This window comes from Scardinius erythrophthalmus, assembly GCF_964197995.2.
Source record: "Scardinius erythrophthalmus genome assembly, chromosome: 10".
In the NCBI taxonomy this organism is placed as follows: domain Eukaryota; kingdom Metazoa; phylum Chordata; class Actinopteri; order Cypriniformes; family Leuciscidae; genus Scardinius; species Scardinius erythrophthalmus.
Genome location: NC_138230.1, coordinates 42,697,590 through 42,722,729, shown reverse-complemented (window position 1 = coordinate 42,722,729; position 25,140 = coordinate 42,697,590). Strand labels below are relative to the sequence as shown.

The 25,140-nt window shown below is 37.2% G+C and overlaps 1 protein-coding gene across 1 annotated transcript in view; it reads left to right on the top strand.

The window, feature by feature from the left end:
- Positions 1 to 25,140, top strand: part of csmd3b (CUB and Sushi multiple domains 3b) — a 455,685-nt gene that overhangs the window by 373,193 nt on the left and 57,352 nt on the right. The window contains exons 46-51 of the mRNA XM_081376961.1: positions 892 to 1,005; positions 11,622 to 11,810; positions 12,123 to 12,269; positions 17,733 to 17,921; positions 22,951 to 23,136; positions 24,083 to 24,256. Of these exons, the coding sequence (XP_081233087.1) occupies positions 892 to 1,005; positions 11,622 to 11,810; positions 12,123 to 12,269; positions 17,733 to 17,921; positions 22,951 to 23,136; positions 24,083 to 24,256 (999 nt within the window). The remainder of the gene's footprint in view (positions 1 to 891; positions 1,006 to 11,621; positions 11,811 to 12,122; positions 12,270 to 17,732; positions 17,922 to 22,950; positions 23,137 to 24,082; positions 24,257 to 25,140) is intronic.

The window sequence follows — 25,140 nt, the reverse complement described above, 5'->3', positions numbered from 1 at the left end:
GACTGTTTGATTGTCTTTAATACCTGGAGAAAGCTATCCGTCATTATTCCCATTAGGTTTTGTTCCCCCAAAAATGTTTTTCCAGACCTGTGTGACTTTCTTGCCTCATCAGAGCACCAAATAAGCCATTTGAAAAATGTCTCTGTGTTTTATCCCTATACTATAGTTTTGGATTTCCCCATTGGCTTTCTTTATACAGAAAATAAAAACGTTTGTGTTGCACAGAAGAAAGTCAAAGGGGTTTGGAATGACATGAGGGAAAATGATGACAGAATTTTCATTTTGCAGGGAACTTTTCAATTAAGAAATGGATAGGGCACTAATAAAACATCTACTATAATGCAATTTATGCTCCTTGCAAGTATGTGTTGTGCTTTGCATTCGTACGTCCATCTGTTACAGAAGTCTCAACTCATTCCAGAAGTCAACTGCCATATGCCCTCAGTGCCAAAGTGACAACTAAAATAGTACCCATTCATAGCACAATCATGTTTGCATGAAAAATCAAGCCTGCTTTTGATGGGTGCCACAGAAATTAGGCCAATACTGTAAAGGAGATTCACCTTGCCCTGTTGCCTAGACACTGGCAGAGCACAGGAACGCTTCTCTGCATTGGATGTGTCATAGCTGTGATGTTTCCCAGGTGCTTACGCATGATTATTTTTAGTTAGGCGATGGTGGAAGGGTTGTCATGCAAAGCCAATACATGCAATTCATTAGACAGGGCTGCAAACGCTGCTGTTTTTACAGCTCAATTATCAACCTCTTCAAGTTTAGCGTTAAACTATATACATCACAGCCGAATCTCGGCCATCTTTCTCCATTAAAGCTACGGAGGTTCGCTGTCCCAACTAATTAAACAGATGCTTGATCATTTTCTCTGTACATCAGGTGATATTATCCGCTATCGCTGTCACCCCGGATTCAGCCTGGTGGGGAGTGAGATTTTGACGTGCAGGCTTGGAGAACGGCTTCAGATGGACGGAAACCCTCCCTCCTGCCAAGGTGGGCATACTCTTCTAGAATAAAGACACAGATGTTAAATTACTGAATACCTTAAAACACTCAACACCACCAAGGGACATATATTCCAAATTATAAGGTCTTTCTTTTCTTTCTACTTTTATTTTTATTCTTACAGTATATTTTTCTTTTTTCTTTTTTTCTTTTTTTTTTTTTTGGTTGATATGTGTTTTTTGTGAAAGTTTTTGTGTATTCCTGCAATAAAGAAAAACAATATAAATATATATATATATATATATATATATATATATATATACATATATATATACACTCACCTAAAGGATTATTAGGAACACCATACTAATACTGTGTTTGACCCCCTTTCGCCTTCAGAACTGCCTTAATTCTACGTGGCATTGATTCAACAAGGTGCTGAAAGCATTCTTTAGAAATGTTGGCCCATATTGATAGGATAGCATCTTGCAGTTGATGGAGATTTGTGGGATGCACATCCAGGGCACGAAGCTCCCGTTCCACCACATCCCAAAGATGCTCTATTGGGTTGAGATCTGGTGACTGTGGGGGCCATTTTAGTACAGTGAACTCGTTGTCATGTTCAAGAAACCAATTTGAAATGATTCGAGCTTTGTGACATGGTGCATTATCCTGCTGGAAGTAGCCATCAGAGGATGGGTACATGGTGGTCATAAAGGGATGGACATGGTCAGAAACAATGCTCAGGTAGGCCGTGGCATTTAAACGATGCCCAATTGGCACTAAGGGGCCTAAAGTGTGCCAAGAAAACATCCCCCACACCATTACACCACCACCACCAGCCTGCACAGTGGTAACAAGGCATGATGGATCCATGTTCTCATTCTGTTTATGCCAAATTCTGACTATCCATCTGAACGTCTCAACAGAAATCGAGACTCATCAGACCAGGCAACATTTTTCCAGTCTTCAACTGTCCAATTTTGGTGAGCTCATGAAAATTGTAGCCTCTTTTTCCTATTTGTAGTGGAGATGAGTGGTACCCGGTGGGGTCTTCTGCTCTTGTAGCCCATCCGCCTCAAGGTTGTGCGTGTTGTGGCTTCACAAATGCTTTGCTGCATACCTCGGTTGTAACAAGTGGTTATTTCAGTCAAAGTTGCTCTTCTATCAGCTTGAATCAGTCGGCCCATTCTCCTCTGACCTCTAGCATCAACAAGGCATTTTCGCCCACAGGACTGCCGCATACTGGATGTTTTTCCCTTTTCACACCATTCTTTGTAAACCCTAGAAATGGTTGTGCGTGAAAATCCCAGTAACTGAGCAGATTGTGAAATACTCAGACCGGCCCGTCTGGCACCAACAACCATGCCACGCTCAAAATTGCTTAAATCACCTTTCTTTCCCATTCTGACATTCAGTTTGGAGTTTAGGAGATTGTCTTGACCAGGACCACACCCCTAAATGCATTGAAACAACTGCCATGTGATTGGTTGATTAGATAATTGCATTAATGAGAAATTGAACAGGTGTTCCTAATAATCCTTTAGGTGAGTGTATATATATATATATGAAGAGTTCAGATACAAAAGCCTCGAAGTGCCATCTGAAATTTTCTTCTAGAATGATCATTTTTATCAAGCTCATATATTTAAGTTCAGTAATTTCACTTAAATGGCAATGAAGATTACCTATTAATTGAAATTACTGAACTTAAATATACGAGTTTGATAAAAATAATCATTCTAGAAGAAAATTTCAGATGGCACTTAGAGGCTTTTGCATCTGAACTCTTCATATATATATATATATATATATATATATATATATATATATATATATATATATATATACATATAAATTAAAAAAAGAAATAAGACACAGACCCACCAGCTTCCGTTTACCAGGATTATGTGCCTAATGCACTAATGCATCGTCTCTTACAGTGTTCGAGCTATACCGTGTCCTTTGGAGGAGCCCACTTGTTTTGCTTTGTTTTCCACAAATACTCTATAAATAGGCTGCCTAAGACATCGAGAGTCACGCAGACCTATAACAACCCAGCCACAACACATAATTGGGAATAACATGCCTTACCTTTTGCTATTGTACACATAATAATCCACAATGATCACATTACACAAAACTGAAATTGCACGTCAAAATAACACAATGTCAAAATTTCACAAATCACGTTTTCACGGGAGCGCATGTCTTATTAACTCCCCTGTAGTTCGCGCCCTGGTCTCTTAGACACCGGAACGCAGCACTGAACCAGGGTTAAAGGTTTCAGTGTGTTAAAGCATGTTGCCATGGAAACACCCAACCTCCGTCCACGAGTAAATGGCAGGAGACTGGGAACGATAGACTATAAGATCGAATCACTCAAACGAGCATCATACATGTAATGGAGGGTAAAATGTGATCATAGGTGGTATTGCTGATAGGCCATGAAGAGCTCAGTCATTCCCTGTCACTGCTTCTTCCCTCACGTTCTCTGGTGATGAGTGATGCGACTCTTGGAGTTTAGTGGCTAAAACAGCTGCCGCCATTAATCTTTCATGGCTCCATCCTTCTCCCTGCATCCCCACGAGAGAGCACTCACTTTGTTAGAATGTGTCCTGTGCTTAGATTCAGGAAAGTGCCTGGAAACGGTAGTTCAATCATTTGTCATGCACATTAAAGCAGTTTCGGAGGGGAATAAACAAAGTGAGCCACGGAGCAGAAGAGCTCATGAAGTGTTTTGCAGAGTATGTAACATTTCAGGCTGACTTGATGAAAAATTGTCTTTTGCAAGATGACAGACGATGACCACCTACAGTTTTTGAAGAAATATGGGTAGCACTTTATTTTACCGTCAAATTACGCATGTACATACAGTACTATGTGCTTATTATAGCAATTACAATAACTGAGTAATAACTAGGTAATAACTCTAAACCTAAACCCATGTAGTTACCTTATATTACCAGTACTTTCTTGGGTAAGTACACTGCATGTACATGTACTGTAATATAAAATGTAAACTAAATATGGTACCAGGAAAATGATCTGCTGTGTTAAATCTAAGGAACTGTTGAGATTAATATACACCAGACCTGATTTCATTTGGTGAATATTGTAATCGCTTAACTAGGATAAACTGGATTCACTAATTTGGTTCATTGTTTTACTGTTTGATTCTTGGAGTTTAGCTTGGTGTTGTGTAGTCGAGTTTTGTTGAGTTTCATTGGGTTACTGTAGCTCGCAGTCACGTTTAGTTTTGTTTAGGCTTCCCTAAACATAGTTCCCTCTTCCCAGTTTTTCTTAGATGAATTCAGTTTGGTTTATTCGAGTTAGGTTAGTTAATCTTGTCTAGGATTATTAAGTCAAATGTAGTCTTGTCTTGTGTTATCTAGGTTAGTCTGGTTTTATTTAGTTTAGTTTGGTTAGGCTATTAGTCTAGTTTAGGTTTGATGAGTCAAGTGTTTTCTTATCTAGTTTTGTTTAGTTTCTCTGAGCTGATTTCATTTAGTTTAGTTTTTTCTTGGATTGTTGGGTCAAATGTAGTCTTGTCTTGTGTTATCTAGTTTAGTTTAGTTTATTTTAGTTTAGTTTAGTTTAGTTTAGTTTAGTTTAGTTTAGTTTAGTTTAGTTTAGTTTAGTTTAGTTTAGTTTAGTTTAGTTTAGTTTAGTTTAGTTTAGTTTGGCTATTAGTCTAGTTTAGGTCGGATGAGTCAAGTGTTCTCTTATCTAGTTTAGTTTCTCTGAGCTGATTTCAGTTAGGTTAGTTTTTTCTTGGATTATTGGGTCAAATGTAGTATTGTCTTGTATTATCTAGGTTAGTTTAGTTTAGTTTAGTTTAGTTTAGTTTAGTTTAGTTTAGCTATTAGTCTAGTTTAGGTCGGATGAGTCAAGTGTTCTCTTATCTAGTTTAGTTTCTCTGAGCTGATTTCAGTTAGGTTAGTTTTTTCTTGGATTGTTGGGTCAAATGTAGTCTTGTCTTGTGTTGTGTTATCTAGGTTAGTCTGGTTTAATTTAGTTTAGTCCAGTTTGGTTAGATTAATAGTCTAGTTTACACTGTAAAAAAAAAACCTGTAAAAAAACGGTATTATTCCGGCAGCTGGGGCGCCAGAAAATTACCGTAAAATAACGGCAAAAAACAATCACGTTAAAATACAGTAATTTTCCATAATTAAATAACAGATTATATCTTTAATATTACATTAAATCTTATGTAATTACTGGGATTTTTAATGTTTTAAAAAGTCATATACACCTTTAAAACAATTAAATACTGTAAATTTAAGGTTTTATAAAATTATTTTATATAATAATGCTGTCTATCTACAGTAATTTTCTTTTAATATAGTTTTTATGTGTAAAATAACAATGAAATTATGTATAAAAAATGCACACAAGTACATAAATTCAAATACAAATGTTTGTAAATTTACAGTTTTATTTTTTATTTGTACAGATCCAATTTCACAACATCTCTAATTACGTTCTTAATAATAGCAAATGTACAGTCAATTTCTTTTAAATTAACTAAATGTATGAGTACAAATTACCTGCATATTTAAAGTATTAGTAATTGAACAAACACTAAACATCAAGATAAGTGATTGATAGGAAATAGAAGCTTAGTATATAATTTAGAACATGTAAAAATATCCACAATAAAAAGCAATTACCGTATACCTTTACAGTATAACTTATTTTAACATTTACAATTACATTTTATCCAAAGTGACTAACCAATTAAGATAATAATTAAAGATAATAAAAAGCAACAAGTGCAGTGACAAGTCCCAGTTAGTCTAGTACAGTACACATAGAAAGGTGTTTTTTTTTTTTTTTTGTAACAAAGATTTAGTATTATTGGGTGAAGTGTTTATGAAAAAGATGGATCTTTAGCAGTTTCTTGAAAATGTGTTGCGTTGCGCCGGTCATTCCACCACCAGGAAACAGTCCAGGTAAATGTCAGTGAAAGTGGTTTTGTGTCTCTTTGGGATGATGGCACCACAAGGCGCCGTTCACTTGCAGAGCACATGCTTCTGGAGACACACAGATTTGAAGTAGTGAGTTTAGGCATAGGGCTACCTTTAAAGACAACTCTTGCTGCAGCATCTGGATCAGTTGCAGAGGTTTGACTGACACTGGAAGAGCTGCCAGGAGGGCATTACAATAGCCCAGTCTGGATAGAACAAGAGAGTTGTGTAGCTCCGATAGGAAGGGCCTGATCCTCCTAATGATAAGGCAAATCAGCAGGATCACAGCAAGTATGTTTTGGCTGAAAGCTGAACCATAAGCAGTTCTGTCTTGGCAAGGCTGATTTAAAGGTGAAGGTCATTCATCCAGCAAGAATTTTCCATCAGGTAGGCTGAGATGCGAGCAGCAACCGTCAGATCATCTAGCTGGATTAAAAGATATGTGTCATTAAGATAGTAGTGATAGGAAAAGTCATGTTTCTAAATGACAGAGCCCCACTAAGCAAAATGATGTCCGAAAGACGTCTTTTCAATGTCTTTGTTACAAAAATCAAAGGTTGAAATGCCGTCCACTGAGGAGCCAGAATGAAAGTTATGAAGTCTTTTTTTGACGTGTTCTGCACGTCCGATATAGACGTTCATCGAACCTTCGTACAAGGTTAAAACTAGTTAAAATGTGGCCATTGTGGACATATTTCAACATCATTTATGGTCTCATTTAGACATAATTACTTTGACTATTGCTGTCAGATGATCTTAGTGAGAATTAACAGAGGTTTAGATGTTGATATTCGTTTAATTTGAAGTGTCACCATTGTGGCGATCCGTGTTTGCTTTAGTTGGGCTCTTGGTCCCCGTTCCTTTTACTTTAACTTTTCTTTGGCTGCTGTAACAGTGTGTTTGTGTAACACAATTGTTGTGGCAGGGAAAGCCTAGAAAAAGTTTGAGGTGTTATCAGTTCAATGTTGATGATGACATAATTATCACAAAAATGGGCCTTTAATATTGTGTTTAAAGTTTTGTGTTTATATTTGCCATTAATAACCAACAACCTTGTGGAACTGCATTATTGGTGAAGGTGTATTTATTTGAAGGTGTGTAAAAAGCATGTGCACATGATGTTTTGAGCAAGAGTATCATACAGTCACACACAGACATCAAGATTGTGCATATGATTTCCAACAATGGTGACAATTAAAAAAAAAGCTTCATGCTGCAATGCATGATGGGTAGCTTTCATAGTACAAAACTCATCCTTAATTCCCAAGCTTTTTTTGGTTGTCACCGTTGTTGTGATTCATATCCAAAATCTTGATGTCTGTGTGTGACTGTATGATACTCTTGCTCAAAACATAATGCGCACATGCTTTTTACACACCTTCAAATAAATACACCTTCACCAATAATGCAGTTCCAAAAGGTTGGTGGTTATTAACGGCAAATATAAACACAAAACTTTAAACACAATATTAAAGGCTCATTTTGTGATAATTATGTCATCATCAACATTGAACTGATAACACCTCAAACTTTTTCTAGGCTTTCCCTGCCACAACAATTGTGTTACACAAACACACTGTTACAGCAGCCAAAGAAAAGCTCAAATAAAAGGAACGGGGACCAAGAGCCCAACTAAAGCAAACACGGATCGCCACAATGGTGACACTTCAAATTAAACTAATATCAACATCTAAACCTCTGTTAATTCTCACTAAGATCATCTGACAGCAATAGTCAAAGTAATTATGTCTAAATGAGACCATAAATGATGTTGAAATATGTCCACAATGGCCACATCTGAACTAGTTTTAACCTTGTACGAAGGTTCGATGAACGTCTATATCGGACGTGCAGAACACGTCAAAAAAAGACGTCATAACTTTCATTCTGGCTCCTCAGTGGACGGCATTTCAACGTCTGATTTTTGTAACAAAGACATTGAAAAGAAGTCTTTCGGACATAATTTTGCTTAGTGGGTAGTTAAAAAAATAATAAAAAAATAAAGAAAGATGGGTGGAATCTAATCAATCGTAATCGTAATCTTGCTGTAGCAAATCCAAACCTTGTGCATACTTTTAGTGCAATCATATGGAATCAGAAGACTGTTATGAACATATGGAATCAGAACCGTTATGATTTTTATGTTTTAATGAATTCTTCCCATACCTTGTTTGCCATGATCATCTGCTTTCCACGTGACCTGAAATCACACACACACACACACACACACACACACACACACACACACACACACACACAAGTTATTTTAAAACTCAGTATTAGATTTACACATGTCAGAATATGTTCCATTGGGACAATGCAAAAACTCAAATGACTATGATCTTGAAGCTGAGCTGGAAAGGCTAACAGTAATATTTTGAGCTGCCATGTGATTTTTAGGCCTGTCACGATAACAAATTTTGCTGGACGATAAATTGTCCAAGAAATTATCGCGATAAACGATAATATTGTCGTTCTGAGACCATTTTCATTTAATATAATTATAATGGCATAATAATGCAGGTACACCTTTCCAAAGATCTATAAACTTTTATTTCTAAAGAATATTAAACATTGAAAACGGAAAACATTTTAAATATCCAAAAAAATGAACAAAACAACCAAAAACAATAAAAGCAATGGACTCTTAGTGTCTGTTAACAAAATAAATGTCTGTTAATAAATAAAATGGATGTAAACAAAATTGCACTTCAAAAAATATTAAACATTAGGCTTTAGACATTAGGCATAAATAGTGATACATTCCATAACAGGCAAAACTGACAGTTAGGACCTGTAAACAAATTTTAAAAAAGCCTCAACAAGCCATATCGCACAATTTTGCACTGTTACTCCTGTTACTTTGTCCTCCTGTTACTTTGTCAAGTGATTGTGTACTGTCGGGAAGACGGAGATGCGCTTTATTGCGTGTGTATGCTACGCACTGAAAATACTTGGTTAGGATTAGGGGTGAGGAGTGCGTGCGTATTACACGCCATAAAGAGCATATCATATGCACGCAAAAACTATTTTTGGCGTATAAATGGCACGAGAAATAACATTCGTGGTATAGATACGCATTTTCATTGCTCGCTGTCGCAACTCACAACTAGCGTCTTCTCTCTCTCCCGGCAGTCGCCGCAAACAGTCCTGCCGGCGCTTTCCCACACAAAGACCATGTGACTGACAAGCGCCGCCTCCCAACACAGAGACCATGCAACTGACAAGAGGGTTCACTCCTCCTATACGCTAAAGAACCGAGAGTGGTCATCCAGTCTCTTTGGTAGAGAGAGAGAGAGATGAGGAAAACAAACAAGCATGCAAATGGAATTATCGCGGCCGGAAAAATTATCGAGCTCATTTTTTTTTATCGTGCGATTAATTGACTTATCGACTATCGCGACAGGACTAGTGATTTTAGCTAAGTTACATTTATAGAAAGTAAAGTTAAATGAATATGATTTACTGTGACCTAGCTGCACACCTAGGTCCTAGGGGTTCATCATGTTGTATTCATATTCTAGTATTCCTGTTCTAGGCTTTCCTGTATCATCAACAAGTACCTTAAGTTACAGTATTTTGATTTCTTAACGGTCTTAATAAAGTTAGTCATGTTAACTATTACGAAATAAACAAAAGAAACACGGTAGGCCTATTTTTAGTAAAACTGTGGCTATTACAATGGTAAAAAATCAGCTAAAAACGTGTTTACTACAATTTTATTATAATAAAATAAAGTATTTTTTTAAGAGAAAAGTTTTCAGCTTCCAGACAGTGTTTCAAAATATCCCGCCATTTATTGATTTAATGTTACTGACTATCATAACGAAGATTTTATACACAATTATGGACTTTAATATGAATAACAAGTCTACTAAAGATTGTTTTAGGTCTTTAAGTTAATAAGTAGAGATGTGGGTTGGGTTCAACTGATCTTTCTTAACACAGATCGATAATTAAAAACGCATGCTGCATTTTCAGTGTTTTGCCCTGACCCAGTTATAACTGAACATCATTTAAGAATGCTAACGTTAGCATGGAAACTGTCTAACCACTTAACACAAATGTAATATAAAATATCGTACACACATGTAGTATGAGACTCTTACCTCAGCCGTTGGTCGGTCGGGATGAGGTCCGCTGTGACGACGAACCAGGCTCACTGAAAAAGGGCGCATTATTTCTGGACTGACTGACAGACTACAAACAACTAATATGTGTTCAGCGCTCCTGCTCACGGCTGGTTGCTTCTGTCGAATACGATTATAGCTTTGAACCACTGTGATCACAATCCACGACTACTTCACGAGCGTAGACTGAAACTTCAAATCTCCCGCTTGCCCTTGACACAGATCGACGACAGAGACAGATCTGTAGCTAACTGTTGTGGGCGGGACTAGCAGCAACGAAACGTAATGGCGGATAATTTGAATCTGCGCGCGCGCGCGGGCACACACACACACACACACACACACATACATACAAACGCACACAAAGCCACGCAGATTTGGAAAAACGATTCATAAAAGACATAAAATATAGGCCTAAATGAAATTTTCGGGCAAATAGCCTACAAATGATGATCAAAATGAACATCTATTTGCAAGACAAAATTAAAAGACTATAAATAATTAAATAGGCTTGCCTAATGTGTGTACAAATCTTAAAACTCACTTTAACCCCCACATGCTTAATAATCTTTAAGGAAAACATGTTTAGTGACTGCTGATTTCTGCAGTTATACCTTATTTTCTTTGTTTTCTAATTCCACAGAAATAATCTGTAAAATATTACTTAATTTTTTATGTAAAATTACACATAACCCTATAAAATTACAGAGAATTTCCTTTTAAAAACGTAAAATTAATGTAAAACCAAAATAAAAGCAATTACCTGTAAATTTAATAGTGGACCTTTAAATTACAACAAATATCTGTAAAATAACAGGTATTCACTGTATAATGACAAAACGACAAAATTCTGTTAAAAAATACAGACCGTTTCCTGTAAATTTACAGTTTTTTTTTACAGTGTAGGTTTGAACCCAACTCAACAAACCTGAACTAGACTAGACTAAATCAACCTAACCAAACTGGTCTAAACTAAATAAAACTAGACTAAACTATAATTCAAGACTACATTTGACTCAACAATCCTAGACAAGAACTAAAACTAAACTAACCGAAATCAGCTCTAAGAAACTAAACAAAACTAGATAAGACAACACTTGACATTTCTTATCTAGTTTAGTTTAGTTTCTCTGAGCTGATTTCAGTTTTGTCGAGTTTTAGTTTACTCGAGTTTGGTCAGTCTCATCTAGTGTAGGTTTTTTTGAGTCGAATGTAGTTTGGTTTAGTTTAGTCTTGTCAGGTCTAGGTTTGTTTAGTGAAATGTAGTCTTTTCTTGGGTTATCTAGTTTAATGTAGTTTTATTTAATTCAGTGGTTTGCCTTTGTCAAGTGTAAGTTTGTCTAGTCTAGTGTTGTCTTATCTATTCTAGTTCAGTTTCTCTGAGCTGCTCAATGTCATTTTCATCTTTGTCTACTTGGGTTTTGGTTAGTTTCAGTTTAGAATAGAATAGAACTGAACTAAGCTAAGTGTCATAGGAAACATGATTAGTACCATATAAAACATGCCCATCTTATTGATACATACTAAATGAATACCTAATAAAATGTTTTTTTTTCCCCCACAGTGCAATGTCCCGCTCATGATGTTCGATTCGACTCATCTGGGGTGATTTTGAGTCCTGGCTACCCAGACAGTTACCCCAACCTACAGATGTGTTCGTGGAGCATCAACGTGGAGAAGGGCTACAACATCACCATGTTTTTTGAGTTTTTCCAGACTGAGAAGGAATACGACATTCTGGAAGTCTTTGATGGTAGACTTTTTTTCTTATTTAAACTAGGCTGTTATTGTTGCATTGGCTTTTGTAGCAATTCATGTATTTTTTTTTTTATAAATACAACATATGAAAGGTGAAATTTGAACTTGCATTAGTCTAATACGTGTGTATATGCCTTTCACAGAGTAGTCTGCCTTTGTGGCCAAGGCTGTTATTATCTACATTTTGTCTGCTTTGCTGATATTTTCCAAACACATTTTCAAATTTTGAGTTTCATCTGTTTTGACAGGTATAATTTGATATAACAGTCCTCCTGCAAATTGCCTTTCTCTTCTGTTTCTTTTGAAGGACCCACAATTCATAGTCAGACCCTGGCCACATTGAGCGGTGACCTCCCGACCCCCTTCAATATCACCACCACGGGCCACCAGCTTCTCCTGCGCTGGTCAGCTGACCACGGCACCAATAAGAAGGGGTTTCGCATCCGCTATGTCGGTGAGTATCAAAGTATGTATCCATTTAAATCTCTTTATTGCTTGCACGTTTTCCGTCTCTGGTCTTGAATTTGAATGAGCATGTGTACTTTGGGTAGTTGACATGAAGTACTTTTAGGTAGATGTCCTGCAAAATAATGAATAATTTCCATTTTTTTTATATTTAAATTACCTTACTTTAAAGACACCATTAATTTAATAACACTGTTTAATGTAATATTTAGCAAAACACAAAACAATTATCCTTTTACCCATTATCCCAATGTTTTTTGTACACTACCATTCCAGCCCGGTCTCACCCCAAAACGTCACATACTGACGCGTCTTTACCAAACGGCAATATACGACGAAAAGGGTACCCCTAAAACGTCCATATGAGACGAAGACATAAGCGCACCAGCAGCGCCTCTTAGCGGTACCCTAACGCATACCTAAACCTACCCATAACCCGAATAGTCACATACGGACGTTTTAGGGGTACCCTTTTCGTCGTATATTGCCGTTTGGTCAAGACGCGTCAGTATGTGACGTTTGGGGGTGAGACTGTGTTAACCATTGAAAAGTTTGGGGTCACTAAATTAACTTTTATTCAGCAAGGATGCATTAAATTGATTTAAAGTGACAATAAAGACATTTATAATGTTACAAAATATTTATGTTTCATATTGATGCTGTTCTTTCTGTTAACTTTTTATTTATTAAAGGATTCAGAATTTAAATTTTTATTTTATCAAGGTTTCCACAAAAATATTTATCAGCAGAATGATTTACAATGTTGATAATAATCAGAAATGTTTCTTGAGCAGCAAATCATCATATTAGAATGATTCCTGAAGGATCATGTGACACTGAAGACTGGAGTAATGATGCTGAAAATTCAGCTTTGATCACAGGAATAAATTACATTTTTAATATATAATGAAATAGAAAACAACTATTTCAGTTTGTAATAATATTTCACAATATTACTGTTTTTACTGTATTTTTTGGTCAAATAAATGCAGCTTTGGTGAGCAGAAGAGATTCTTACCGACCCCAAACTTTTGAACGGTATTTATTTAGACAAAATATATATCATTTTGATATTTATAGGTATTTATCAGCCATAACATGAAATAATTCATGTTCATAACATGAAATAAAACATTTAAAGAAATAAATCACAATCTGTTATTTTTTACTCACCCTTCTTTTACTTATATACATTTCATTATCGTTTATAAACCTAAAATCTAAATATTGATGGGGAAAGAGGTTATTGGCTGTTGTGCGTCAACTACCCATGAGTCAGAATCTTATGTGTGTGAATGCATGTGCACGTATATGTGTGTGTGTGCGTGTGTGTGTTCATGGATGGACGTGTCGTCGTGTACAGTGTTAACATTTCTGTGTCGAAGTAACTTTGTTTGTCGGGTACTTTGATGGGTTTATTTTGTTGTTGTTTTCTGCCCAGGAGAGCGGTACACACTACCTTACTTCAGCTCATATATGTTTGACAAATGTCCTTTGCCATTTAGGTTCTGCACTTTACAGTCTCTTGGAAAAAAATCATACTGACAGAACAAGAAAGGGCAGAGACCCATTGGCCCAATAGTGCACTGTGGTTAAGTGAATACAACACTCGCCGTTGTGGATGTCAACCAAAGACCTGGGGACTCCAAATACACATATTCTTATAACACCTCACCTTTCAGCTCCTCAAGCTTGAGTGTGTGTTCAAATGTAATGGAACAGACAGGAATGGGACAGTCAAATCTACAGTGTGAGGTCTTTCTGTGGTCACTTAAAGCAGGTTTCCCTTGTGTCTCGGTGGTTTTTCCACGAAAAGACGTTTTGCAGACATGAGCAATGCACCGTTCTCGTGGAAAAGATCAACTCCTTGAGAATGAGCCAAAAAGCATCTTGTGCTTCAAAGGAAGCAAGAACATCTGACCATCTCTTACTTTTAGTAAAAGATACTTTGTTACTTTTAGCTGTATATAAAAGTAATGTTAAATGTTGCAGATGAAAAATTAATATTAAAGGATGCTTTTGTACATGTTCAGCTTTCTTTAGAGTGTAATGTTGCCGTTTGAGCGGGAGTTATTCTGTATATCAGTGTCAGTGTTTCTGAACTCCCTGAAACGCCTCCATTGTAGTCTTGAGTTTTCTTCCGGGAACAAACACGTCACAATATTCCTCATTTAAATAATTCATACGCAGAATAAAAGGGGCGGCGCCTGGTTGAGTTAGTTAGTAGTGTGTTGAAACATTTCCCAAACACGCTGGAAGCGCTTGACCAATCACAACACACTGCTCCAGCCGACCAATCAGAGCACAGTGTGCCTTTCAGAAGGAGGGGCTTCATAGAGAAGGAACTAAACAGAGCGTTACTGACAGACTGGGAAGAGAGGAGCTGCAATAATGGAGAATATGGAAAAAATAATGAAACATCTCTACTCATTCTGCAATCTGGGCTGGTAACCAGAAGGTTTAAACTGAGCAAAGGCCGATCCCGAGGCGATCCTGGAGCAATCCCCATTGTGCCCATGAGCAAAGCACTTAACCTCGGGTTGCTCCAGGGGACTGTCTCTGTGACTCCATTAATTCCACCTGGTCATATGGCAAATAATGCTTTATTGTGAACTTTATTGAGCAGTAATGTGCAAATCACATTACTGCAGTGGCACTGCATGTGGACATTTTAGTGTTATGAAATCTACCCTTCCTCACGAGGCAATCGTTTTCCTTCCCTTGCTCTCATATTTTCTCTCAGCAATATCTCCACACCGGCTTTCCGTCAAAAGACTCGGCCGTTTCTGCTCAAGGGTGTCAGCACTGCTCACCTCAGCTGTGTTTTCATCACAGTTGGACTTCCTAAACCCAGTTTTCACTGTTGTTCGTCTGCACATCCGGGCTGAACTTCCGTTCAACTCGAGCCTGGAGTGAATTAAACCCAATGAAGTGCCTGTGAGAGCGGAGGTCAGATGCTTACACTTCCTCTAACCTGCCCATTTGAGAGATATAAATAGCTCTCACACATCTGTGACTGGTGCAGGTACAGAAGGAAGTGATATTTTGTTGTGCACCGTAGATGAAATGCAAACTGACATCCCACGTTCTAAATGCTTTTCGGGCTTCAGCCACCTCTCAGTGGTTTTCAGCTTGTGAAATCAACGATAAATGGCTTGTTCATTTCCGTTGATAGGAGATGAAAATTTCCACATCGACATGTTAATACTTTGTTTCAGTTCAAAGCCTGAGAATCGGTTTGAATTCACTCTCAGTCTCTTGTGAAACTTGGGTAAAACCAAGTCTAACATTATGAAAGCTGCTTTCTGTCAGTGGAGTTCTCTGTTGCTGTCACGGTCTCTCGCTGAGTTTGACTGACATGCTTATTGATGTGCTTCTGTTTGGTTTCAAAGTGAGTATATGACTACAGTGCCTTCAGAAAGTGTTCACACCCTGGAATCTTCTCACATTCTGATGCTGTTACACCATCAGATTGTAAAACATATTTTTAAAACACAATATTTTTATCTCTGCTCTAACCATTTGATACACATATCCTTTGTAGTATTTGCGGGGTAATCCACACTATAGGCATCCAGAATTCTAACCTTTCTTTAAAGCCTTTTCTTTGTAGTATTTGCCACATCCTTTGGCTCATTTGTCCTGCCGGATGGATTTAGCCTCAAATGCAGATCTGTGGCTGAAGTAGATTTTCATCCATTTGGGTTCATCCATCTGTTCTTTTTATAGCTATTATTTTTATTTTTGGTATTTTTATTTTATTTTTATTTTTATTTTTTACTTATGATTTATTTTATTTTATCATCCTGTCAGATATCTAGCTAAAATACATTTTAATGAATTATTTTAATTTTACATTATTATTATTATTATTTCTGCAGAAGTTGGAAATAATCCTGTTTAAAATGATTTAATTTGACATGCAACATAACAGAAGAAATACTTTTATACATTCTGAATGCACTGTTTATGAATATATGTGACTGAGGTTAAAATAATAAACCTAATGCTTAGCAAAAAAAAATCTGGAATATTAAGAAAATTGGTTCTTAATTTCATTATGGATGTTGTTGTTGTTGTTTGTTCTGATTTAAATAACAGATTTTGTAAAATGTCCTCTTTTTCAGATTTTAGATGCATAGTTTATATTACTGTTCAAATGCATTTGTTTACAGCATGAGTATTGATAAATAGGGGCATATTTTTAACATTTATACAGTGACCCCAAAAGGTATTTATACACTTATGCCACATTTGTGTGCATTTAATTATATTAGATAAACAAATCAATCCATTAAAAAAAAAGAAACATAGCAAAAAGAGTTTTCAAGTGAAATACTGATACAGTATACTGTTTTTTAATGCATCCACCAAAAGCGCCTTGGGACCAGGTACTTTTGAGTTAAATGTAAAAGTGGCAGACAAAATTGAAGTTAGTTTTGAGAAAAGGTAATCATTTTTGCAGTTATGCAATCAAATTCATGCATTTTTTTTATTGTGGCTTAAGTGTTCAAATAAATTGTGGTAATTAAAGAATTTGAGCTCAATCATCATGCCTTTAAGCCCGTATTTAACAGACGTTGCAAAAGAATTCTTCCTTTCCAGAATTATCTTTGGTAATATAAATTCCATTGCTAAATTTCAGTGGGCAAAACAAGTAATAAACCAGATAATGTGACCTTTTCACAAATATGAAATATTCATCTGCAGCCTGTCTCTCGAAATGTCTTCAAAACACCAGTCTGACACCTGTTGAATGAGACGCATAGGAGTTTTACAGTTCTGTATGTCATTATCAATGCTTCCTTAAAGAGGACCTATTGTGCTTTTTTACATTTACATGTAATGTTGCTGTTTGAGCATGAAAAAGCTCTGCAAAGTATCAGTGTCAGTTTCTGATCTCCCTGAAACGCCTCCATTGTAGTCTTAGGTTTTTTCTGGGAAGGAACACATCACAACATTCCTCATTTAAATAATTAACATGTAGAATAAAGGGGCGTTGCCTGGTTGAGTTAGTTAGTAGTGTGTTAAAACTGGCGGTTATGGTAAGGGGCAGGACATTTACCAAATTTGCTCGAAGCACTTAACCAATCACAACACACTGATCTAGCCGACCAATCAGAGCACAGTGTGCTTTTCAGAAGGAGGGGCTTCATAGAGACAGGAACTAAACAGAGCGTTACTGACAAACTGGGAAGAGAGGAGCTGCAACAATGGAGAATATGGGGGAAAACAATGTGTTTTTTGAATATTCAGGCATGAAAACCTATTCTAGTAGAGCCCAAAAACTAAATGAAGACTTTGTAAAAGGGCATAACAAGTCCTCTTTAAGAGAGAGAGCTTTTTTAAATGTGCTTGTTAGTGAATGCGGCCCGTGTCACAGGGCTCGGCTCTGGGTGGTGATTAAGGAACTGATGGGGTCTGGTATCTGTCTGTCTGTCTGTCTGAACAGCTCTGTACTGCAGCACCCCGGACTCTCCCGTCCATGGATCCATAAGCAGCCAGACCGGAGGACACGTGAACAGTCTGGTCCGCTGGGCCTGCGACCGGGGATACCGGCTTATTGGGAAGAGCACCGCCATTTGCAAAAAGACCACCTTCGGCTTCTACGCCTGGGACGCCCCGGTTCCTGCTTGCCAGGGTAAGACCCAGCAAATGGGTACGTTTACAAGTCCATTTTGGGTTTAGTAGCTGGTAACTCAAGTATGTTGTAGGTTCAATACTTATGAACTCTCGCTGTTTAACCAGCCTTTGCATTGATGTTATTTACTAGCGCCACTAATTTCTCCAAACTGATTCGCAAAAACACTGACCCTTTTCAAACCAGATTTCTGAACACGCCCTTCATGTCAAGCTGTGAGATGGGATAGTATTCTGGTTCCAGGTTTAATATTACTAAATTAAGCTGAATCGACAGCATTTGTGGCATAATATTAATTACCACAGACAAATCTTTTTTTTTTTTCGATTACTTTACGATTACTGTGTGTATGAAGTAAATGGGGCCAATTTTTGGAGGATTTAAAAGCAGAAATGTGAAGATATTAATGTAATGAAACACTTTGTTGTTGTTGTTGTTGTTGTTGTTAAAATTTGCGTAATATTCGAGATGTAAATTTGTTCTTGTAATTTTTACAGTAGTTTTAGGATTTATGTTGGCAATAAAGTTGTAAAACTGAATGTAACTTTGCACAGAAAAGGATATTTTATCTCACTAAAATTATTTTAACACTGATGTTTTGTACGTCTTGTGAATATTGAAACCATTTTCAGATTAACCTGATTCTTTCATTTTAAGTGCCTCACTGTGACTTCGATTTTTCACGTTTTGTTTTAAGAAAATGAGGGATGAATCAAAATTCATTTTTATGCTAATCACCATTATGCCACAAATGCTGTCAATTGAGCTGAACTTGTATTAAACCCGGGGTATTCATTTAACACCAGTATTTTATTGACTTAAACACCCAACAGACCTTTTTTAAAGTCAGCCGGTAGTAATTCAGTGCTTGCAGATATGATCAGTAATTTTCCTGACGCCTCTCAAACAAGCTTTTACGGTCAGTGATGGAGACGCAGTAATTACTGTCTCACTGATACTGTTTATTCATGATCTGTCACATTAATGACTGATCCTCAGAGCTCTCTTTATCCATCGGAGTCGTCCGTCCCGCTCCACCTATACTCTCAGACTCAGCTTCACAGTAGAGTAGATGAGCCTGACTGAATGGTTTCTGAGGCGGCGCATTCATGCGGGCCCTTCCTCCTGCACTAATGTGACAGAATGGACCCCAACTCCCTCTAAGGGCCACGGGCTCCAGTGCCACTAACATCAAGTGACACTTAAATGACTCTGTAAACTTCAAAAAGCATTCTGGGCACTTTCAGCCTTTTGTGTAGTGCAACGAGTTCATCTCACATCACTGTCAGAGACCCCTCTTGTTGAGCAGTTCTTGATATGCGCTCTTTGATTATTGGGAGGAGATTGTTCGACATCTAATGCCGTTGCTGACTGCTTATGGCGTTTCCACTGAGCGGTACGGTACGGTACAGTACGATTCGGGACGGTAAACCCTGATCCGGCTTGCCTTTCCGCCGCCAACAGTACCCTTACTTGATAGGTGTGGTGTAGCCTATGCCGGAAAGAAGCGATCAACGTCATTTTCGTGCGAAGAAGAAACCAGCAAGCAATAGCCGTCATTTCACCGTCTATAGACCCGATATAGTCCGGCTATGAGTAACACACTTCTAGCCAAAATAACCTTGAATTTGGTTACATGTCGTTTTTTGCCAGAATAACTTGCGAGATGTATGATATTCCATCATGTAAGCAAAGTCAACAGTGATTACAAAGTGTTTGGTTTCATTTCTTCACTCATTTAATTTCTTTGCTGTCTAATTGATGTCTATTCTTGGGCGATGGTTTAGACGTCTATAAAATTTTCACTGAAAGCCCAAATTCAGCCTTGTTTTAGCCTAGACGTTTGGATGGCTATTAGACGTCTTTTAAACGCAAAATTGCTTGCTGGGAAGTGACATAGTAACCAACAATGGAAGACATATAAATAAAGACATGTAATAAATCGTGTTCTTGCTTCTCGGCATGTGACTGTTTGTCACAAGAAGACAAGCGTCGACATTAGGAGTTTCTCAATACCAAGTACGCAAAGTTCGGTCTCCCGAGGACGCGAGTCCGGTAATTCTGCAAATGGCACAGCAGCGTTCTTGAGAGCGTCACTCAGCTCGCTCTGATACTCCGGTTATCTCTGTATGTACATTTTAGGCAACAATAAAACGAAAAATGTTATAAAACACCACTCTGCCTCTTTTTGTTTTCATTTAAAGAAATCTTTAACGTTATAGCCACACAAATGTGGTTCAGGCAATGCGTATTGATTATATTCACTGCATGTGTAACGTTAGCCTATATTTATAACAAAACTAAATATAAAACACAACCCTGCCTCTTTTCGTTTAAATTTAAAAAATATTAAACATATTAATATGGTCCAGGCAATATGTGCATTTGTACTCTGATCATCCTCACTGTAATAAAATTAAAAATGACAAAACTGTCTCTTTTTGTTAAATTTCAGTTTTATCAATAATAGCCATTATAAAAGTACAAGTAAAAGGTACAAGAAGCTATAGCCTACAATAAGAAATAAAGCAAACAATTCAGTCAGACATACAAAGTCAGCGCTCTAGTCTACCATTACAACGGTAAAGTTAAGTAGCCTAAATAAAGTTATGAAACTTCACTTAGCCCTCAGCCAAAACTATTGGCCAGGGAACAAATTATAGATTCAAGAGACCAAAGATCGCCCGTTAGGTCTACACAAGACGAATTATATCTCATGTTTAACCACTATAGAGACGTCAGAGTTAGCGGTAGATGTCATAACGAATAGCCGAGGAAAGGCTGTTTCAGGATCAAACCTGGATCAAATTTACATTTTCGCCTGAAAGACTTATGTTGTCATTCCCCTTGTAGTACGCGCAAGTGAACCAATCAACGTTCTGTAGTGAGTCTAGCTCCACCCTTTAGGTACCGTAGGGTACCGGAAAAGTAGTACGGTACGCTATGGAATTTTGGTACCATTCACAACTTTAGACAGTGGAAACGTTGGCTTTCCTGTAGCTCAAACAGTAGAGCGTTGGTGCTTGCAACGTCAAGGTCATGGGTTCAATTCCCAGGGAAAGCAAGAACTGATAAGAATGTGAATGTGTACCTTGAAATACAGTGTCACTTTGTCACTTTGTCACTTTGGATAGAAGCGTCTGCCAAATGCATAATAATGTAAAAAAATAAAAAGAAAAAAGAAACAGAAATAATTGCGTAGCGTACTGTACTGAACTGTACCGCACCGCTCAGTGGAAACGAGCCATTTGTTTCTCAAATGTACCAGTGGTTTTGTTGCTCATTAAATCTTGAGGGCTTGTGCACAGCAATGATTCATACTTAGTGTCATCTAAAAGTACTGTGCGTTGATAAATAATATGTTCCAGTGTTGCTTGCATAAGGGAGAAGTGCGATGGGACCGTTCCATTGGCTGGTTTGCAACACTGATGACAAGCGTAGTTATAGTGGGATAGTGTTCAACTCTTTAAGTGCTTTTTCATTGTTCATGATCTGTCATTGCATGCATACTTTGAACACAATATTGATCTCTCTTAGAAAGTGTCTGAACTTAAATGCGGTTTTCACCACAAAAACTCCTTTTTTAATTAACAAGTTTATTAGGTTCCTCAACCCTGAAAAGGTTATCCTGGGGGATACAAACGTTTGAGAGTCTGTGAAAGTGTAGGTCTCATTTCTTGGTGTTTGTTGTGAATATTTAGATCTTTGCATTTTAAAACGACATGGTCACCTGTAGTGGGAAATCTAATCTTTAGGTAAAAGTTTATGTATTTCACATATTTACAAGATTTGGTTGTTGTTAGGCGTTAGCTTATTACATTCATGTTGACATTTTATGAATTTATTATTTACATTTTTCATAATCGGTCTGTAAATGTTTGTATCTCAGGGGATACATTGCCCTTTTAGGAGTATAAATCAAGATTTAAAGTAAATAGACCCTGGTCTTGTCTATAGACCTCAGTTCAATACTTAATACTCTTGAAATTAAAATGTATATTCACTTATTAAGCCATTAGTCTTAGTTAGATAAATTGAATTCACACATCGGTCAACAATAAAAAAAATTCAGGTAATTTCTGTCAACACTTGCACTTGTAGAAAGAAGGGGTTAAGACAATTAAATATCTGAAATCAGCCAATACTTTATTTATTTAGTTTTTAAGGGGTCATGAACTGGCTTTAAAAAAAAAAGTATTGTTGTCTGAGGTCAACTTATGACGTCCGCTTGGTTTTTACATTCAAAAACATCACAATGAATAAGTAATAGGCTATTTTCTCCCCTGGTTTTGAGCCTAGCTCCTGAAACTCTTGGTTTTTATGGGCGTGCCACATTGAAGACTTTGAAGTAAACACACACTGCTATGATTGGATAGCAGTTTTGCATATTATAATGAGTTTCATGTAATGCGCGACTTGGTGGGCGGGGCTAAACAAGCAGTGTTGAAGTAGGCGTTGATCTTCTTCTGCGGAGGCGGGGTTTGACACCCTTTGACGTCATAGATCCCCACTTTGAAAAACCTGTCGTTCACTGTGCCTGGTGTCAATAAAAGCTTTTGTTGGATTAACAAGGTTCTGAAAGTTACAGGATATTCTTATAGTATTTATGACCTCTTATATGTCAAAATTTTTATTTCTTAGTTCATCACCCTTTTAAATATCTAATCTCTCTTAGCTGATAACCGACATGGTACAAATATATTTCATGCATCTGTAAAAATAAAAAATAAAAAAAGCAATTATGCACATCTATTTGGTCAATTTGTGTATCTATGCATTATTGTGATGTTTTTTACTCATGAACTGAGTACCTGACCTTACATAAAGCTGTTTAAAAAAAGGCTATTTTTTCTTTTTCATGTCCAATTTCTTCTTGTAAAACCAGCCACTCGAATAACCAATTTTCAGTGCTCTAATGGTGAAATATTCTAATAGAGTAATATGTTTTTTTTTTATTATCTTGTTATAATTATATTTGAAACATATGACCTAACGTTCCCTATGTCTATCTGATTTCCACACCCATTAGCTGTCTCCTGTGGGCTGCCCAAGGCTCCTGTGAACGGAGGAGTGCTTGCGATGGACTACTCTGTGGGAACACGTGTGACCTACTTCTGCAACGATGGCTACCGGCTGTCCTCCAAAGAGTTGACCAGCGCTGTGTGCCAGCCTGACGGCACCTGGAGCAACCACAACAAGGTCCCTCGCTGCTCAGGTACAGGCCACGCACAGAGAGGCAGAAGCAGAGAATCAGAGACAGTACAAGAGGAAGGAGATGGACTTGAACACAGCGTTTTAAAAGCATATGATAACTCTAGGATGTGCATTAACTGGAACCACCTAAAGAATCTTCTTCTTTCATTGTTGTTGCATTAAACAAGAAAATCTCATTTTATATATTAAATTAATAGTCTGAATGAATCATTGAAGTGTTATTAAAACCATTTAGAAAAAGGGCTTTGGAAATTTCAGTCTTTCCCCTATTCAAGTAAGCAGGAGCTATGTTTGTATTGCTGTTGGCTAAATAGAAAGTAGCTGCCGGGCGCATAACCAAGATGGCCGCCGAGTGAATAAGAGAATTCTCTTTGCTTCAGCTTTAATATCCATTTATTAATGAGCCAATTATATCTGCCCTTCCAAAACAATGCCTCTATTCCAAAACCTAGTGAGCTACCTACTTTTAAGACAATCCATTTCAACACCACAATAATGTTGCCTTTTAAGACACAATTGATGTCAATTCAGTCACACCAAGGATGATAATGGCAGCATAGTACGCTTTGGAACGGAACCATAATAAAATATTTGTGGGTTGCCATTTGTTTCTGAATACTGGTTTCCGTGTATTTTCTGCACAGTTGTGGTTTGTCCGAGTATCGGATCTTTCTCTCTGGAACACGGAAGGTGGCGGATCGTTAACGGCTCGCATTATGAGTACAGAACAAAAATCATCTTCACCTGCGATCCTGGCTATTACCGGCTAGGCCCCGCCCACATTCAGTGCACAGCCAATGGTGCGTGGAGCTGGAGGAACGAGAGACCCCACTGCCAAAGTAAGTGTGTCGTTCAACTCCAATCCACCAGCTGTTTGGCTCTGTTAGTCGAAGGTTTAAACCTTCCAGATTGTCTTTGTTTGTCTTACCCTCTCCCTTCCCTCTCAGTCATCTCGTGTGGGGATCTGGCCACGCCTCCCAGTGGCAAGAAAATTGGAACCCAGACCTCCTTTGGCGCCACAGCCATATTTACATGTGACAATGGGTATATGCTGGTGGGATCTACAGTGAGAGAGTGTCTATCTTCTGGTCTGTGGAGCGGAACAGAGACGCGCTGCTTGGGTAATGTGCTGTACATCCACTGCTGTTCACATCTGCTGTTTCAGGCGTGTTTGCCTGGCAGTGGCTCAACCTGATTTCTAAACCTTGTTAAGTGTAACTGAATCGTCATCAACCTAGATTCTAGTAGTACTATCATTCATAAGTTTGTGTACACCTACTCGTTCTTTATTGTTACTATTTTCCGCATTTTGTAATTAAAGTCTTTTCCAAGACATAAATATACAGTAAATGGAAGTGTGGGAATTAAGTAGTAAACCATTGTCTGGATAACTCTGATTCTTTCCTCCAACTTCATCCATTAATTATAATTTAATTTAATTTCATTTAATTTAATTCATTTTACTTTACTTTACTTTACTTTACTTTACTTTACTTTACTTTACTTTACACCCGATTTCCATGCATGGATATGCAAAATATTTGATCTACAAAATATCAAGACATTCTAAAATTATTTTTTTTACTTTTCATTAAAAAATTATTTTATTTCAAATAATTTTAAAATACTTTTCATTTTAAAGTTTTTCACTCAAGTCATTATCCTGATAATACATTTAGCAATTTATTTATTTAAAATTTCGAAAAAGTGAAAAAGCCATTTTATTCTTAAAAACAAAACAAAACAAAAAAACATTTAAAATGTGACATTTTTCATAAGTATGGTTAGGCCAACTTTATATTTATGTTGAAACTGATTAAAAAAAAATTGGATTCTTGTATGAATCGAAAGTTCAGAGATCAGCGATTTAATGAATAACAGTATTAGTTTCTAAAAAACAAAAATCTCATGACCCCAAGAACGGTGTGTATAACGCTATACACACTCACACACAGCGTCTAAGTGCTTGAATTACATTTGACCTCAATCATGTTTCTTTCTCCTG